The 17,541-nt window shown below is 47.0% G+C and overlaps 1 protein-coding gene across 2 annotated transcripts in view; it reads left to right on the top strand.

The window, feature by feature from the left end:
* HK2 (hexokinase 2) overlaps positions 1 to 17,541 on the top strand; it is a 62,644-nt gene that overhangs the window by 19,961 nt on the left and 25,142 nt on the right. For both annotated transcript variants that reach the window (XM_003810321.5, XM_008962671.6), the window contains exons 2-3: positions 3,627 to 3,789; positions 16,946 to 17,094. In XM_003810321.5, the coding sequence (XP_003810369.1) occupies positions 3,627 to 3,789; positions 16,946 to 17,094 (312 nt within the window). The remainder of the gene's footprint in view (positions 1 to 3,626; positions 3,790 to 16,945; positions 17,095 to 17,541) is intronic.

Genomic DNA, 17,541 nt, shown 5'->3' with positions numbered 1-17,541 from the left:
GGCACTGTCGGTGAAAGTTGGCAAGATTCTGAAAATTGCATTCATCTCCTTCTCAATCCAGGAAAATCATCTTTGTATGGTGGCTGCTTCTTGTTTCTGACTTCTGCTTCTCTTGGCTACCAACACAGCAGTGCCTACCAGGGCTGGGTGGGCTCCACTGGTGTGTTTGGGAAACTGTGGCATTAAGTGATTATTAATTATCCCTTCCTGAGTGGCCCTAATAAGCTGAGTGGACACATCATCATGCCCTGGTGCCATCTGTTCTCAAGTTTTGAGAGTTCAAAGAGCTCTGATGTGAAAGAGGGGAAGTTTGGGCCAAGCTACTGGCCTGGACATTTTTCACTGTTTCATATCCACAGCTGTTTCATATCCTCTCTCTTAGTCTCCTCATGTGATGGAGAGGAAAATAAGGTCCCGGGGTCATCCAAGAAACCACAGGGCAGGCTGGGAGTGCCCATCCACACTAAGAGGGGCCCACAGGACAGGTGAGGGTAGCTGTCCTGACGGCCTGGCAGTGGGGCCAGACAGACCTCTGTGGAATCCCATCTCTGCCCCTCATTACCCAAGTGATCTATAAAACGGAGGTGCAGAAGTTTTATGAAGACAATGGAGAACAGGTCAGGAAAGCCAGAAGTGCCTGACAGGTGAGAAATGCTTGAGGAATGCTTAGCCGCTGTAACCATCACCCCATTACTGTTTTCATCTGTCATTGAACATGTGGAAGATGGTTATCTATGGGGCAAAAGCAACGTGGATAAAGGGTGACTGTTTAACTCGATTCTTCAAGGGTTGAGGATGAGAAGTGTCTGACTGGATTTCCAACATGTCTTGAAACAGTTTAAACATCGAAGACAAACTAAGATTGGCTGTCGTAGAATTTGCTTTTTTGTGTGCATAACCTCATGCTTCTGGACATGATGATAGGACCATTTAATGAGGTGGAACAGGCTCAGCTCCTCAGTGCAGGAACTCCTGTGCCCTTTGCAAACACCTGAAGCCTTCGATAGAGGGTGGAGGTGGGGCGGGGGCATCAAGAAGCTTCTGGGCCTCTCTTCTCTTTGGGAAAGTAGTGAGGTGGGAGTGTCTTTGTCAGGTGTCACCCTCATGACAATGTTCAGAGACATGTCTGCTGCCCCAGACCTGCTCAGTCACCTCTGTGTGCCTCACTCTCCACTGCGTGCTGTTCATGTCTGCATTGGGAGGTGACTGGAATAGAAGATGGCCTTTTAATGGATATGGACAGCCTGCATTCCCTGCAATGCTGTTTGACCTGTATAGACCCTGCTGTATCCAGGCAGGCAGGGGGCAGTCATCTAGCAGAGTGGACAAGAGCACAGACCAGCCAGACTTCTCTATCAAGCCAAACGTGGCCCCTCGTGTCTGTGTGACTTCCCCTCTCTGTAGAATAGAGATGCTGGCACTTCCTACCTCAGAGGGCTGTTCTAAGGATGAAATGAACTAATGGGAGCAAACCCGGAGAATAGGATCTGGCACAAAGCAGGAGCTACGTGAGGGCTTGCCATTATTACAGTTGCCCATGAGGGCATCTCAGGCTTTTCCTGGATGTGGCCTCGCATTGGCTTCTGGTCTGGGTAGCCCCAGACTTTGCACATTAGCCCTGAGATGTGAAAGTTGTGATGTAGCATTCCTGGGCCAGTCAATGTCTCATTGGATCTGGAGTGGGAAGCCTCCAGGGTGGTCAGAGTTACCCTTGAACTAGGGTCACTGGAGGTGGCTAGAGACTTGTCTGACACTTCACTGAAAAGGAAGGGGCCTTGTCTAGTGTCAGGCTGAAGCTGCACCGTTTTTCCTCCTGGGGAGCCTCAAATGTCCTTGTTGGGGAGGCCCAGGCCTCCTCAGGAGCACCTTGGTTCCCAGATATTGTAGGAACCAGAGGTCAGAGACCCAGCTTGTGGGATGGAGGGTGGGGGGCTAGTGCCCCACAGCCCTGGAGGTTGTGGTAGATTCCAGGAGTTGGAAACAAGCTGGGCAATATAGCAAGACCCTGTCTCAAAAATAACAATTAAAAGATTTAAAAAAAAACAAAACAAAAAACAAGTGAGAGTTATCTGATGCTTCTCATTCTCCTGGTATTAAATCTGGGAAAAGTTCATGTGAATTTATGTGGGAAACAGGATCAGTGAAAGAACTAGGGAGAGTTGCCTCCGCATGAGCACAGAGGCTGCATTATCATTTACATAGAGCCTCTCCATTGTGCCAGGCACCGTGCCAGCCTCCAGGTACGCAAAGGTGAACAAGCAGACATTGTTCTAGCCTTTGGTACTTATGATTTGGACCCTAATAAATATTTAGTTCCAAATTGTGGATAGTGTTGCAAAGGGAAAAGCTCAAGTTCTTAGAATAACAGGGAGGCCTGGCTGTTGTGATCTGGAGGATAAGAAGAGGCCTCTACAGAGAGAGGCCTGAAGGAGTGGTAGCAGATCGGCAGGGCATGTACCTGGAGGGCCTGTGTGTGTGAGCTCCAAGGCAGGGATGGGCAAGTTGGGGAAGTTGGGGAACTGAACCAGGGAGAGAATCTACACAAAGAGTCCAGACCTTCCCATAAGATTAGGAGGTGGGGCCGGGTGTGGTGGCTCGCTCCTTTAATCCCAGCACTTTGGGAGGCCAAGGCAGGTGGATAGCTTGAGTCCAGGAGTTTGAGACCAGCCTAGACAACATGGTGAAACCCTGTCTCTGCTAAAAATACAAAAATTAGCTGGGTGTGGTGGTGCACCGCTGTAATCCCAGCTACTTGGGAGGCTGAGGCACTAGAATTGCTTGAACCCGGGAGGCAGAGGTTGCAGTGAGTCGAGATTGCGCCACTCTACTCCAGCCTGGGCGACAGGGTGAGACTCAGCCTCAAAACAACAACAACAACAACAACAACAACAAAATTAGCCAGACATGGTGGCACGTGCCTGAAAGTCCCAGCTGCTCAGGAGGCTGAGGTGGGAGGATCACCTGAGGCTGGCTGAGATCTCATCACTGCACTCCAGCCTGGACAACTGGAGCGATATCCTGTCAAAAAAAAAAAAAAAAAAGATAAAAAGATTAGGAGGTGGCTAGAGGCCCGATCATGTGGGGCCCTGAAAGGATTTTGAGCTTTGTTCCAATGGAAAGCCCTGAAAGCCGGGGATCAGCGGAGTCTGGCTGGGTGTGGAAAGTGGATGGAAGAGGTAAAAGCGGAACTGGGGATTGTAGGCGTCCGGGAAAAATGTGATGGCTACCTGGCCTAGGGTGAGGGGCAATGGGATTGCTGTGACTGGCCGTGTCAGGTGCTGGGGGAACAAGAGATGAGGGTAATGAACCCTGGCTCCAGTGATGTTGTCACAGGCCTTCCGACTCAACCATTCTGAAAAGAACTCTCCTCTGTCCTAATAGGCCTTTCCTCAGGTATGCACCAGTTCTCCAAAAATTAGGTCTATTTTTATAATTTGAATTTTTTGGTTTTTTTTTTTTTTAAGACAAAGTCCTGTCAAATCGGTTCCTACAATGGTCTTTAATAATAACTTTCTGTACATAACAGATTTTGTTCTTTTGAAGAGCTGAGTGGTGTTCCATGACGTACACCTATGCCATAATTTATTTAACCAGTGGTTTCTGCTCTTGTCTTCCTCCTTTTTCAGGTTGACCAGTATCTCTACCACATGCGCCTCTCTGATGAGACCCTCTTGGAGATCTCTAAGCGGTTCCGCAAGGAGATGGAGAAAGGGCTTGGAGCCACCACTCACCCTACTGCAGCAGTGAAGATGCTGCCCACCTTTGTGAGGTCCACTCCAGATGGGACAGGTACTGCATCTGGGGGATGGCTCTAGCTGCTGCGTTACTCAGGGGTGATTTAGTTGGCTTTGCTCAGGGACCCAAATAACTCAAAAGCCTCAGAAACCAACCCTGGCTAAGGGAAGCATCCAGGGAATTGAATGGAAGGCTGTGTGACGGATGGACAGGAAGCTTGGGAAAAGCTGGCAGTCCTGGCAGTTAAGGGAGGGCACCTTTGTCAGCCCTACTGTGGCATCACTGTTGGCCATTTGTTTTCTACCTGTGTGCTGAGAAAGGCTGCTTGGCTCAGTTTGGCATTTTATGGTCCCACTGAGATTGCACGCAGTGATGGTGATGAACTACAACAAACGTACCTCACGTGGCCACAACTGTAGGCCGTGGGAGCCGCTCTGTGGCTCACCTGTGCATGCTCTAACTGGGACGCCGGACGCCGTGTAGGCATGTGGGAGGGACAGTGTAGTGCAGATTGACCTAGATTTTTTTCTTGAGCCCCATGTAAAAAGTACTAGAAATCCAAATAGACTTGGGCAAAGTATGGAGCGTCACAGTGCATATATATATATATTTTTGAGACAGTTTCACTCTTGTTGCCCAGGCTGGAGTGCAATGATGCGATCTCGGCTCACCGCAACCTCTGCCTCCCGGGTTCAAGTGATTCTCCTGCCTCACCCTCTGGAGTAGCTGGGATTACAGGCATGTGCCACCAAGCCCGGCTAATTTTGTATTTTTAGTAGAGATGGGGTTTCTCATGTTGGTCAGGTTGGTCTCGAACTCCCGACCTCAGGTGATCCGCCCGCTTCAGCCTCCCAAAGTGCTAGGATTACAGCTACCGCGCCCGCTGCCACAGTGCATATTAAGGAATTAAAGGCTCAGAAGTCCTGCTGCAATACGAACCTATTAAACTTTGTTTAATCATCTTATTTGGATACAGAGTCCTTTTTTTTGAGACGGAGTCTCGCTCTGTCACCCAGGCTAGAGCGCAGTGGCGCGATCTCCATTAGCCAGAATGGTCTATATCTTCTGACCTCGTACCCGCCCACCTTGGCCTCCCAGAGTGCTGGGATTACAGGCGTGGCTACCGCACCCGGCCCAGAATCCTTATTTTATGGTGCACCACCCAGCAAGTGATTTAATCAGGCAGGGGAAAAAGGATCACGGTGGAGATTCAAGTTGGAAAGGTCCAGTGGATTAGGGCTAGGTCACTGAAGGCCTTGAATGCAAGCCTAAAACATTTAATCTCTGCAGTAACATTGGGGAGTAAATGCAAGGTTTTGAGGGGTGTCTTGGTAATGTTACATCATTGGCAGTATAGGTAGAGTGGAGGGGGAGCGAGGCCCAGCTGGTAGAGCACAAGACATGGCAAAAAGAGTATTCAAGGGTGGGGCCCGGCTGTTGAGCCCAGCTGCCTGGGAATGGCAACATCCCAGAGAAGGGGACCGAACAAAGTTGTGTCAGAGCTTTTATTTAATCCTCATAGTAGGTGCCTCCATTTTAGAGATGAGGTGCTTGTGAGGCCCATGAGGGGTGGTGGGTGGGGGGTAGGTACTCACATCTAGAGGACAGGAGAGAGAACCCAAGGGGCAGCTGCCAGGGCAGAGGAAGAACCAGGAGGCACAGTGTCCAAGAGTCTAAGGGGGACGAGATCTCCAGGAAGCTGGCAGGTCGCTGGTGAGGCATCTACAGGGGCGTTGTTGGGAGGGGAGTAGGGACAGGGTGTGGGTCAGGGCTTGTTAATGCCACGCGCCTGTGCTATTTCCAGCACATGTGTGTCCTTGAGGCTCATCTCCCTAAGTGCCTCTAGGGACCTGGTTCGTCTGAGACTGTATCGTTCCCAAAATAAGTAAGTGTTTGCTGAAGCCTTGGGACCCAGCCTGGACCCAGTGCTGAGGGTATGACCTTGCTTAGGATTGTTTCCTGAGTGTGTTTCTTGGCCCTTCAAAGAGCCCCTCGAGGTGAGGGGCCTCTTATCTCTTCCATGTCCTCTAGATTGGCATGTTTACCTACCACTCCCTCTGACTGGAAACCACACCCACTTCTGAGATTTTTATTCGACATTCAGATAAATGTACACACTCCTGAAGGCCAGGGCCTTGTCTTTATTTCACCCAGCACTAACACTAAGTAAGTACCCTAAATCTTTTCTAAATACATAGGGGCTAAGGACTCTTTTGGGCATCTCAATGTATTAACTCATTTGCTTTTCAAAAACCTTTATGGTAAGAACAAATTTTATCCACAATTTTTAGATGAGGAATTTGAGGTTCAAATGTCAAACAAGTTGTCCAAAATCATACAGCCAGTGGGAGGCCGAGTTAGGAATCAAGCTTGTGTAAGCCGAAGTTCAGGCATCGGTACTGCACGTGATTTGTTATATGTGTTCATGTATGTGTTAGCCTGTGCACTTGGCGCTGGAGCACACTGCAAATGCTCAACTAAAATTTTTTTGGAACGGAGTTGGGACTGATTGTTTGGACTGTATTATAGGCAGGTGAATTAAGTTTATTGGGGAGAACTAATTATGGGGGAAGCTTTCAAAATTCTCATTGCTTTCCTGAAGCTGGAGGCTCCAAGACCTCCCATGCACCTTGAAGCTTGCACTGTTTGCAGCACATACTGGAATGTCTTACTCACTGAAACAAAGGAAGTGGCCCCTGGAATAATGGAGACCAGGTTGCAGGAAACCCACACCTAATCCCTTGCTCCGCATTTGCAGGGGGTCCATAGGTTAGCTCCTCACCTCCATACTCTCTGGGACTCAGCCTTTGCTTTTGTAAAGTAAAGAGGTTGGACCCAGCAGTTCTAGTCTGTTCTGCACGTCTACTAGAACTATTGTGCTAGTCTATTCACACAAACACTTCTGAGATCCTGTAATGGGAGATAAACCCTTGGTGTTCATTGGATGTTGTCTTAGTTCATTTTTGTGTTGCTGTAAAGTGGAACATACGTATATATGACAACTCAGCAATTCCACTTCCAACTATATGCCCTGAACAGACTCCTGTATGAATCCAAGGAGACATGGCTGAATAATGTTCATTACAGTGTTGCTTAATCGCACCTACAATCCCAGCTACTCAGGAGGCCGAGGCAGAGAGAATCACCTGAACCTGGGAGATGGAGGTTGCAGTGAGCCGAAATTGCACCACTGCACTCCAGCCTGGGTGACAGAATGAGACTCTGTCTCAAAAAACAAACAAAAATAGATAAATTTTAAAAAAATAAAGTGGTCAGCATCAGGGCTCTCCAGTTTTGTTTTGTCAGTTGGGGGTATGAGTTATGGAATATGGCAGTGAAAATAGGTGACTCCTAAGTTGATACAGACTATCAGAAATGAAAATTCTCTATTGTCAGCACCCCAGTGAAGTGCTGCGAGGAAAGGCCGAGGTGAAGTTGTGTTGGCGATTCCCCCCATGTGGTCGCACAGAGCCTGGGTGCCTGCCGCTGCTGCTGGGGGTGAAGCTGCATCCCTCTCCCACAGAAGGCTCGAGGCCTTTGCTCCAGGGGCACCTGTTCAGTGCCACCTTTCTCAGAACATTCGTTTCTCAGCCCGTTCATGGCTAGTATTCTTTTCAAATCTGAGAAACCAAACCCCAGATCTAGAGGGAGCCAATTTTTAAATCCATAGCTTTCTAACTTTTCTGGGCTATATCTTCACAGCAAGAAACACATGCATATAAATATTTATATGAAAGGAAATAAATTTGGGGACCAGAATTTATTCTTAAACATGATGAAGTTGGGTTTGTCTTCTATTCTTTAAGGAAGTTGCTAGTCAGAACCTACTAAATGTTTTTCACTTTGCGGTTTGAAAACCACTGCCTTAAATGATCCTTGGCCCAGTTTGGTTCTAGATGAGCATTTCCTTTCTTGCTGGCATGAAATATGTAGTTTCAGGACAGTGTGAGGTGAGAGGTGAGAATCAGAATTATAGGTTCAAATGGGTTTGAATTCAAGCTGTGTGCTTCAGAGGGATTTATGCTGTGATCCTCTATTTCCTCATTTGTGAAAAGGGGAAACTTCAGGGGGATCGGTTTTCTGAGAATTAAGGGAGAATCAGATATGTGACTTTCTCACTCCTGCAGCCACAAACCACCACTGCAAAAGGCACTCTCATTGCCAAATTTACTAAGAAAAGGTGTGTAAGACTCCCAGGTTTTAATTTTGGAAGATTGGCATCAAGGGAGCAGGTGTGAGGGTTCATCCCCATCACCAGGGGCCCTGCATTTTGGAGTGAAGACCAGGCCCCAGCTCTTATACCAGCTCCAATTATCTAATTGTAATCAAAGTCCTATTAGAAAATGTGGAGAAACCAGAAAGTTTCAGGCCATTTATTTGTGGTGGAGGCCTCCCCATCACAGCTTATGGGCTCTTGTGTGAGAAGGCAGGGAATATCAGTAGCCACTGAACCCCGTAGGGGTGAAATGTTCAAGGTAAATCATGAAGTACCTGTGCTTCATAGGTTGTGTGGCCTACACAGTGTGAAGAAACACAGTTGGCATAATTAAAAGTGCAATAGACATAAACGGTCCAGGAATGTCTTACTCAATGACTGAATTTGGTGTCAGCCAGAATACATAAAACATGGTCTCTATTTGTCGTTTTGCTTCTTTCCCAAACAGTTTTAAGAAGTTGAAAGAATTCTATAGTGGTCATCTATATTTTATTTGGTTTGCTTTATCAACCCCCCCATCCTTCTATCCATCAGTCCAGCTTGTTATAATTGATGCATTACAAAACATAAATTGCTGAGAAAGTATAGTAAATACTAATACTGAACTCTAGTTACTATGTATGCTGAAGTTTTAGGGTTCAGACGTATACTTACATAGTAACTAGAGTTCAATATTTGCTGTATTTTCTTGTGATGTAAGATCTAGATGAAGTGAAATAAATCTTAAGAGTATTATCTGATAAAAAAATAAATAGAAGGCCGGGCATGGTGGCTCATGTCTGCAATCCCAGCACTTTGGGAGGCTGAGGCGGGCGGATCACAAGGTCAGGAGATCGAGATCATCCTGGCTAACACGGTGAAACCCTGTCTCTACTAAAAATACAAAAAATTAGCCAGGCGTGGTGGCAGGCGGCTGAAGCAGGAAGAATGGTGTGAATCCGGGAGGCAGAGCATTCCAGGCTGGGCCACAGAGCGAGACTCCATCTCAAAAAAAAAAGAGTATTATCTGATGAATTGACAAATACACCTGTTTAATACAACCTCCATCAGAAAAGGGAATGCTTATACACTGTTGGTGGGAATGTAAATAAGTACATCCTCTATGGAAAACAGTATGGAGATTTCTCAAAGAACTAAAAATAGAACTGCCATTCCATCCAGCAATCTCACTATTGAGTATCTGCCCAAAGGAAAAGAAATCATACCAAAAAGATGCCTGCACTTGTATGTTTATCACAGCACCATTCACAATAGCAAAGATGTGGAGTCGATGCCCATCAATGGACAGATGATTGGATAAAGAAACTGTGGTATATATACATAATAGAATACTGTTCAGTCTTAAAATAGAATGAAATAATGTATTTTGCAGCATCATGGATGGAACTGGAGACTATTATTTTAAATGAAACAGCTCCAAAACAGACAAATACTGCACGTTTTCACTTATAAGTGGGAGCTAAAAAATGTGTCCACATGGACATAGAAAGTGGAATGATAGACCATGGAGACTTGGAAGGGTGAGGGTAGGAGGGTGGGGGCATGAGGGTAGGAGGGTGGGGGGTGGTGTGGATGATGAGAAATTACTTAATGGATGTAGTGGGTGTTGGATACACTAAAAGCCCTGACTTCACCGTTGTGCAGTATATCCATGTAACAAAATTATGTTTGCACCTCATAAATGTATACAACTAAAAAAAACTTCCGTCAAGATACAGAACATTACCATCACCCCAGAAAGTTACCTTGAGCCCCTTCCCAGTCAATCCCTGTACCTGATCCCCCCAGAGGCAATCACATTCTACTATTTTCCACATATGTGAGTTTTGCCTGTTACACAACTTCACATGTAAATCGACTTATACAGTATTTGTTTTTTATGCAAGTCTTTTTTTATTTGTCATAATGTAGGATTTATCTGTGTTGTGTCTATCAGTGTCTCGTTCCTTTTGGCTGCTGATTCCATGGTATGATTAGAATCTGATATGAATATTGATGGACACCTGGGCAGTTTCCAGTTTTTGGCTATTTGAGTAAAGCTGCTATGAACATTATTGCACAAGCCCTTTTGTGGACACGTTTTTAGTTCCTTGTATAAACAACTAGGAGTGGAATTACTGGGTCATTCATAGAATTTGGTATATGTTTAATTTTTAGAAACTGCCAGACATTTCCCCCAAATTGTTGAACCATTTATACTCCCACTAATAATGTATGAGAGCTCTGCCTGCTCCATATCCTCAACAGCATTTGTTGTCTGTATGTCCTTGTTTCTTTTTTTCAGTGGAGAGTTAATTAAAGAAAGCATTCATTTGCGTTTGCTAGGAATCACACCATCTTGACCTCTCTGTAGGCAGCCCTAATCTGTGCCACAACCCTGCGTGTGACTGTGGTACCAGCCCTAACACAGTTCTGTCAGGGGCCCCACCACACACATAGGGGCCACACATAGGGGCCTGGCTTTCAGAGGACAGTTCCATCTTAAAAGGGAATGCAGGGGTCGGGCACGGTGGCTTACGCCTGTAATCCTAACACTTTGGGAGGCCAAGGTGGGTGGATCACTTGAGGTCAGGACCAGCCTGGCCAACATGTTGAAACCCTGTCTCTACTAAAAATATAAAAAATTAGCCAGGTGTGGTGGCATGGACCTGTAATCCCAGCTACTGGGGGGCTGAGACAGGAGAATCGCTTGAATCTGGGGAGGCAGAGGTTGCAGTGAGCCGAGATCATGCTGCTGCACTCCAGCCTGGGCGACAGAGTGAGACTCCGAAAAAAAAAAAAAGGTGAATGCAGGAAGAATTGATAGCATTTAATGAGCACCCATGGTGTCTGTACTAGGCCATTTACATAAATCTGTTTTACTCTCCACAAAAACTTTACAAGAGAGTCATTCTCACTTTAAAAATGAGGCAACCAAGGCTAAAAAAGGATTGATGGTTGCCAAGGTCACCTGTGGTCAGATGGTGACAGTTGGGATGTAAGCATAGATAGTCCTGACTCCATGGCCATAAGATTCACAGTTTACATTGGCTTGTACTGCTGAACAAAAGTTTCTAGGGAAAATCAGATGATTATCTTTTTAAATGGATCCTAAATACGAGTTGGCTTTGTATCATTAAAATAAGAAGCTCAAGTACAACCCAACTGAAAATGTGCCAGCCGCATGTTCTAACTTAGAAATGAAGTAACTTTGTGGTGCCTTTATCACCCTTGTCTTGGCAAGATCGTTTGGTTATAACTATGCCTTATGAGACAGAGTGAGGGTAAGGCAGTGTCAAATCGATCATTTGACTCTTCTTCACCTCTGAATTGTGAATTATGTTCACAGGTAAGTATACCTCCATCCTCTAGCCAGACTTAAACCCTCGAGAGAGCAGGGAACCATGATGCTGATGGTGACGGTGATGATGATGATGATGATAAAAATTGTAGACATCGTTAGTGCCAGGTACTGTGCTAAACGCTGTGTTTGAGCTATCTCATCATTTCTTACAGTCATGCAGTGGTAGGTACGCTGAACTTCACTTTACAGAAAAAGACAATAGATTTGGAGCAATTAGGCAACTTGCCCAAAGTCACAGTGAGCAAGTGGCAGCATTGGGATTGGAACTTGGCCAGCCGAATTGCTAATGCCTGGGCTTTTAAGCACACCACCAGTGGCACATGGTGGTGTGCTGCTAGCACAATGTGTGGATTCTTCTCTTACTAACCTCGGCCTAGCTGTTCAGCTCATTCAACAGTCCTCTCCGAGGCTTGGTCCTCTGTGCAGCAGCAGTGTGCTAAGCTGCCTCGTGCCCTTTGAAGAGTGAAAGTTGTGCTGGGGAGATAAGGCCCATGTAGACAAAACAATTAGAGATATCGGGCCATATAATGCAAGCACATGATGTGATAAAGGGAGACCGGGCTGGTGATACGTTGCATGGAAGCTGGTTAAACCTGAAGGAAGCCCTTATCTTGGTTGCTCTGCATTATATTAACAACTGTACAGTGGAGACATACATCCAGAGCTAGCACACAGCAAGTTAATTAGTGGACTTACGTAGTCCAGGCAATATAAATAGAAGATTGTACTGATAGATAGCCTCAGTACAGCAGATGGCACTTACATTGTCAGGCGTTGTGCCAAACGCCTTACACTTCCTTGCACTGAATCTTGACAAGGTGTGTGTGTGTGTGTATGTGTGCATGTATATGTGTGTGTTTTCCTGTGTTCTTGTTCTGGGTTGTGGAGGGAGGTGCTGACTAGAAGGAGGTTATCGTTACCCTTTTAAAACAGATGATGAAATCTGAGTGTCAGATTTCTAATAAATTGCCCAAAGCCACATGGCTAATGCATGTTAGAGTGGGATTTGAACCCAGGTCTGCCTGCCTAAAAAGCTGAACATGCTCAAAGCTTACACAATATTGAAACATAATCATGTTTTAACCCTTTGAAGAGTGGTTTCACATCTGTGGGGCTAATTACACCTCTCTGTGACTGGCACGTATTTGGAGCTTAAGAAACACTTCCTGGGTAAAAAGAGCACCAGAGTGGTGCTTTCCAAGAGGTGTCCTAGGAGCTTTAGGGTGCCAGTCATGTGTTTTACGTGTTCCACACCCCTCCCTTCAGTTGGAGCAGCTCTGTTTTTCTCTATTTTACGTTGTGGCATTTGGCCCACCAATTTTATTTGGAAATAAGCATTCTGTTGCTTAAAATGGTTTGAAAACAAATGATGTAGAAGATCAGATCACTCCATTCCTAGTCTGTACCAGACACCAGCATTAACTGTGATTCAATGCCTTTAATGACACGGAGTATTGAATACTTCTGTATGGCTGAGCTCTTGAATGGTGGCCGGCATTGCATTGTAATGGAGTAATTGGAATCCTGGGGTTTAAAAAGAGGCTGCCAGGTGTGGTAGTGATCATGGCGATTCCGGGTACATGGAAAATACGTGCCTTGAGACCTATGTCTTGCTGCATTACCTGCTTAGGACTTGGAGATGTATCTTTTCGGTCCTCGTTTCATTTGGAGTATATGCCATACATTCTCAGAGCAGTCCACTGTTGTGTGCTAGCAGGTGCTTGAAAACTAAAGGAAAAAAACAAGATCCCCTCAACCCAGAGTCACCCCATAGAGGATGATTGGAATGTTCAGTGCAGTTACCTGGGGCCACTGGAAATGATATTGTAGGGCAGAAAGGGCAGGTCCCTTTAGGGGCATTAAGTTATAAATATAGGGCTGGTTCAGGAACTGAATGTGAAAGTATGCGTTTGTGACTCTGACCCACCTCCAAGTTTACGGCTGCATGCCTCAGGCATTGAGTGACAAGGAAGAGCCAGAGGCTCTAAGGTTGGATCAAATACAGTCCAGTGTTCTGATTTGCCCGAGCCTCTCCCAGTTTTGGCATTGAAAGTCCCATGTCATAGGAAACCCCTCCATCCTGGGCAAACTGGGATGGTTGGCCACCCTACATGGCCCTGGAGCTCATGCCCTCACTGCTGCTCAGCTGAACTATGGCAGCAGCCCTTGAGCTGCCTCCTTGTGCTATCCCAGCCCTCCACAGTGCCATTAGAGCCACTAGAGCCCTTTTGGAAACAGATCTGACCTTCTTAAGAACGAAAGAAAGTCCTTGGCAATGGTATTTGCTGTGCGTTTATAGCCATGTCACGTGAGCCCTATGTTGTAGCTACTCTGGACATGCCATTTTTTGGCACCCACAAATTAATGCCAACTTATAGTTATACCAAACCTCTGTCCTGCCTTACTGGACACCAGAGCATGCCACAAATCTCCATGGCCTTGACAGGGAGAAAGGGAACAACTACCTTGATAGGATCTATTAACGGAGGAATAATTTACTGTGTTTCTTCTTTGTTGTTGTTGTCGTTTGTTTGTTTTTTTTTTGAGACAGAGTCTGGCTCTATTGCCCAGGCTGGGGTACAGTGGCAAGATCTCAGTTCACTGCAACCTCCACTTCCTGGGTTCAAGTGATTCTCTTGCCTCAGCCTCCCAAGTAACTGGGATTACAGGGCTACGCCACCATGCCCGGCAAATTTTTGTATTATTAGTAGAGACAGGGTTTCACCATGTTGACCAGGCTGGTCTCAAACTCCAGACCTCAAGTAATCTGCCCGCCTTGGCCTCCCAAAGTGCTGGGATTACAAGCATGAGCCACCACACCCAGCCTGTGTGTTTCTATATGTTCACATACAACATAGTCCGTGTTTCACGTAAGCATCACAACTGCTGGGAGATGTCGGCATTATGAATCCTGTTCTATAGGTGAGGTGACATGCTCAGAGAGCCCTGTGATGTGCCCACACCACACAGGTAGTGAAGCCGCTGAGCTGGAATTCAAAATGAGGCCTGCCTACCTGTCTGAGATCCAGTGCCTAACCACTGCTCTGTGGGGGCCTCTCATGCGTGGGCATTAGGAGAGGGCCCGTCTCAGGATTGCCGAGTCACAGTGCTAGGCCTGCCTCAGATTCCGGACTTGGAAGGAATGCAGTCATTGGCTATGGTGGTTGTGGCTTCCTATGTGTGTGGAGGAGGGCTGCAGGGAGGAGGGGTGTCAGGGAATGTGTGTTCCAGAGGAGTCCTATAAGCAAAGCAAGAGAGGACCTCCTTCCTGGGAACAGGTTCATCAGCAATACTTTATTATTTGTGTTTTCCCTTCAGTCCATCAGAAAATCCTGCACACCACCCGTTCTTGGTGGAGCTGTGGCCTCTGAGTCCAGCTGGGCTGGCCTCGGATGATGACCCACCAGGGGCAGCCTCGCCACCTCGGTCCCCTGTGGTCACTGATTCAGCGGATCGCGTGTATCCTGGACTTGAGAGTGCTGATGAGGCATTTCATCTTTGATATCCCTTTCATCCCTCATGACAGCCACCACGTTGTGTTTCCTAGAATTTGGCTGAGTTCCCACTACCAGGGAAGGCTCAGAGCTGGAGTGTCTGGAAAAGCCACCCATGGCCATGAGGCAGGCAGGCTAACCCCAGATGAGGGCGATGTTGCTGTAGCTAGCCCGCAGCTGTAGCTAGTGGTGGGGCCACCTCTAGTCACTGGGCAGGAAATGGAAAATTAGTGCCCCTAAGGAGGAATGCTGCCGTCACTGGAGCCAATTCCAGTGACTTTTCTTGGACAGGTTTCTGCAATCCCTTCTGCTTTCGTTGGCCTGGAAGAGTCAAGTGAGGCTGTGGCACAGGGTCTGCCTAGAGCCCGGAGAGAGAGTACCTAGTACTTAGTGAGTGTGTCCTGAGTTCTTGGTCCCGCACCACACTTGTGTGTCTAATTTTTCCCCTCACAGCAACCCAATGAGATGCAATGTTCCCATTTTAGAGATGAAGCAGCTGAGGCTCAGAGGCTCAGGAACTTGCCTCTGCTAAATAGTGGCCGGGGTTCTGGAGCAGGTGATGTGGGCTCCAGAGCCAGTCTCCGTGTGTCACATCGCCTGACACACTTCTGGTTGTGTGGTCTCTGGTGGATGATGTCTACCGTTTTCCCTCTTGGGACCCTAGGGACTGTGGGTGGTGTTCTCAGGGAGCTGGGCAGATGTGACTTTTCTCAGGGCCTAAGTGCTGGAGGTGCTGAGTGCACCTGGGTGTAAAACAAACATTCTTGGGTTATTGAGTCAGAGCATCTCCCTGACCTCTGACCCATTCCGCTTCACTTCAGTGCTGTTCTCCCACCAGGAAAGGGGTTGAGTGTTGACAAACATGCCAATAAGTGAACCCCCCAGGAAATTGCCTTGTATCCTTGTATCCTTTGAGAAGGTTGTGGCAGGGCAGCAGAAGACTGGCGGTGCTGCTCGCAGTTGGGGCAGTCACCTGCGGATGCGCCTTGCCTGCTCCGCCAGCCCCTGCCCTGCTGCAGGCTCCGCGCCTCTTCAGCACTTTCATTCTGTGCCACACAATGGGGCCCTTCCCCATAGTCGGTGGTATTATCACCCAGGATCTGGATGTTTCCTGTCTACACTGCTGTTTCCTGGAGGGTAGGAACTGCACCTTCCCAGTGACACATGACAGTCTTCACCCACCTGTGTCGGTGGCTCCTTTCTGGAGTCTCACTCATTCTCTTTCCTGCTCCCTCACAGCTTTTCTGTTGCTTCAGTGGCCTGACTCTTGTCGTACATACATGCTCTGGGGTCAGCATTCTCTTGCATTCTGATAAGCCTGAGATCCTTTGAGGGGACACCTGCTTGCCTTATTCACCAGGCCTCAATGTGTTGGACCTCATTCCACTCCATCACATGACCCCTCTGATCTTGCTGCAGGACATGGCCCTCATAATATGCAAACATTAGAAAGTAAATTTAGTACTGCAATTGCAATATGCAAACATAATATGCAAACATTAGAAAGTAAATTTAATACTGTGCTTGCAATTTGGTGTTCTGGGGGTATGAGGAACAGGATGGAGGCATGCACCCCTGGCATGGGGCTTGCTGAAAGCACTGAGGAGGTAGTCGGCTCTCAGGAGGGGGTGAGCACATCGTTGGATGCGAAACTGTCTTATATTGTTGATTGAATTATAAAAGTAATGTATATGCGACAGAATACTACTCAGCCATAAAAAGGAACAAATTAATGGCATTCGTAGCAACCTGGATGGGATTGGAGACCATTATTCTAAGTGAAGTAACTCTGGAATGGAAAACCAAACATCATATGTTCTCACTCATAATTGGGAACTAAGCTATGAGGATGCAAAAGCATAAGAATAATACAATTGACTTTGGAGACTCAGAGGAAAGGATGGGAAGGGAGTGAGGGATTTAAAAAAAAACAGTCCTGTGAGTTTCCAGTTTTAATAAAGCTCTGAGAATTAAAAAAATAATAATGTAAAGGTGTATAGCATGAAATTAGACTATATGTAATGTCTGTAGAGGAGTGAATCCCACTGGCCGCCCCTTACCCACAGATATTCCTGGAGGGACTTGGAGTTTTAAGTCTCGGTTGGTTCCTGGAAGAATTTTGCCCAAAATTAATAGTGGCCCTTCCTTTCTCTGCAGAACACGGAGAGTTCCTGGCTCTGGATCTTGGAGGGACCAACTTCCGTGTGCTTTGGGTGAAAGTAACGGACAATGGGCTCCAGAAGGTGGAGATGGAGAATCAGATCTATGCCATCCCTGAGGACATCATGCGAGGCAGTGGCACCCAGGTATGACCCTTCTCTCAGGGCGGCCCCTGGTGACAAAAAACTTCCTTGGCATGTTCTTTCTGTACTTTCTCCAGCCGCTCCCAGCGTGTGGATAGGCAGTCACCCAAGACACTCATGGATGCCAGCACAGCTGTAAGGGCTCCCTCTCAGCCGGAGCTCAGGCTGTTCTGGTTGTATTTTATACCCAACATGTACTCAGTATTAAAAGGAGTGACTAGAGAAGAAGCATGAAATCCAAGTAAGACGCTGTTCAGTGTTGTCACATCTCGGGCCTCAGGGCTTGGAAGAGGTCAAGCCCTCTGATTCCTGGTCGGCTGTTCCCTCTCCCACACAAGGCTCCCTCCTGGGAAAGGAATTTCTGACCATGAGTAGAACACGCTGGGGAGATATTTTTAGACTCATTATTTGTCTTTGGGGTGGCCTTGAGGTAAACCTGCTTTCCTTGTT

The sequence above is a fragment of the Pan paniscus genome, chromosome 12 (genome assembly GCF_029289425.2).
Source record: "Pan paniscus chromosome 12, NHGRI_mPanPan1-v2.0_pri, whole genome shotgun sequence".
Taxonomy (NCBI): Eukaryota; Metazoa; Chordata; class Mammalia; order Primates; family Hominidae; genus Pan; species Pan paniscus.
The sequence above is the reverse complement of the archived record's forward strand: the minus strand, read 5'-3'. Positions and strand labels throughout refer to the sequence as shown.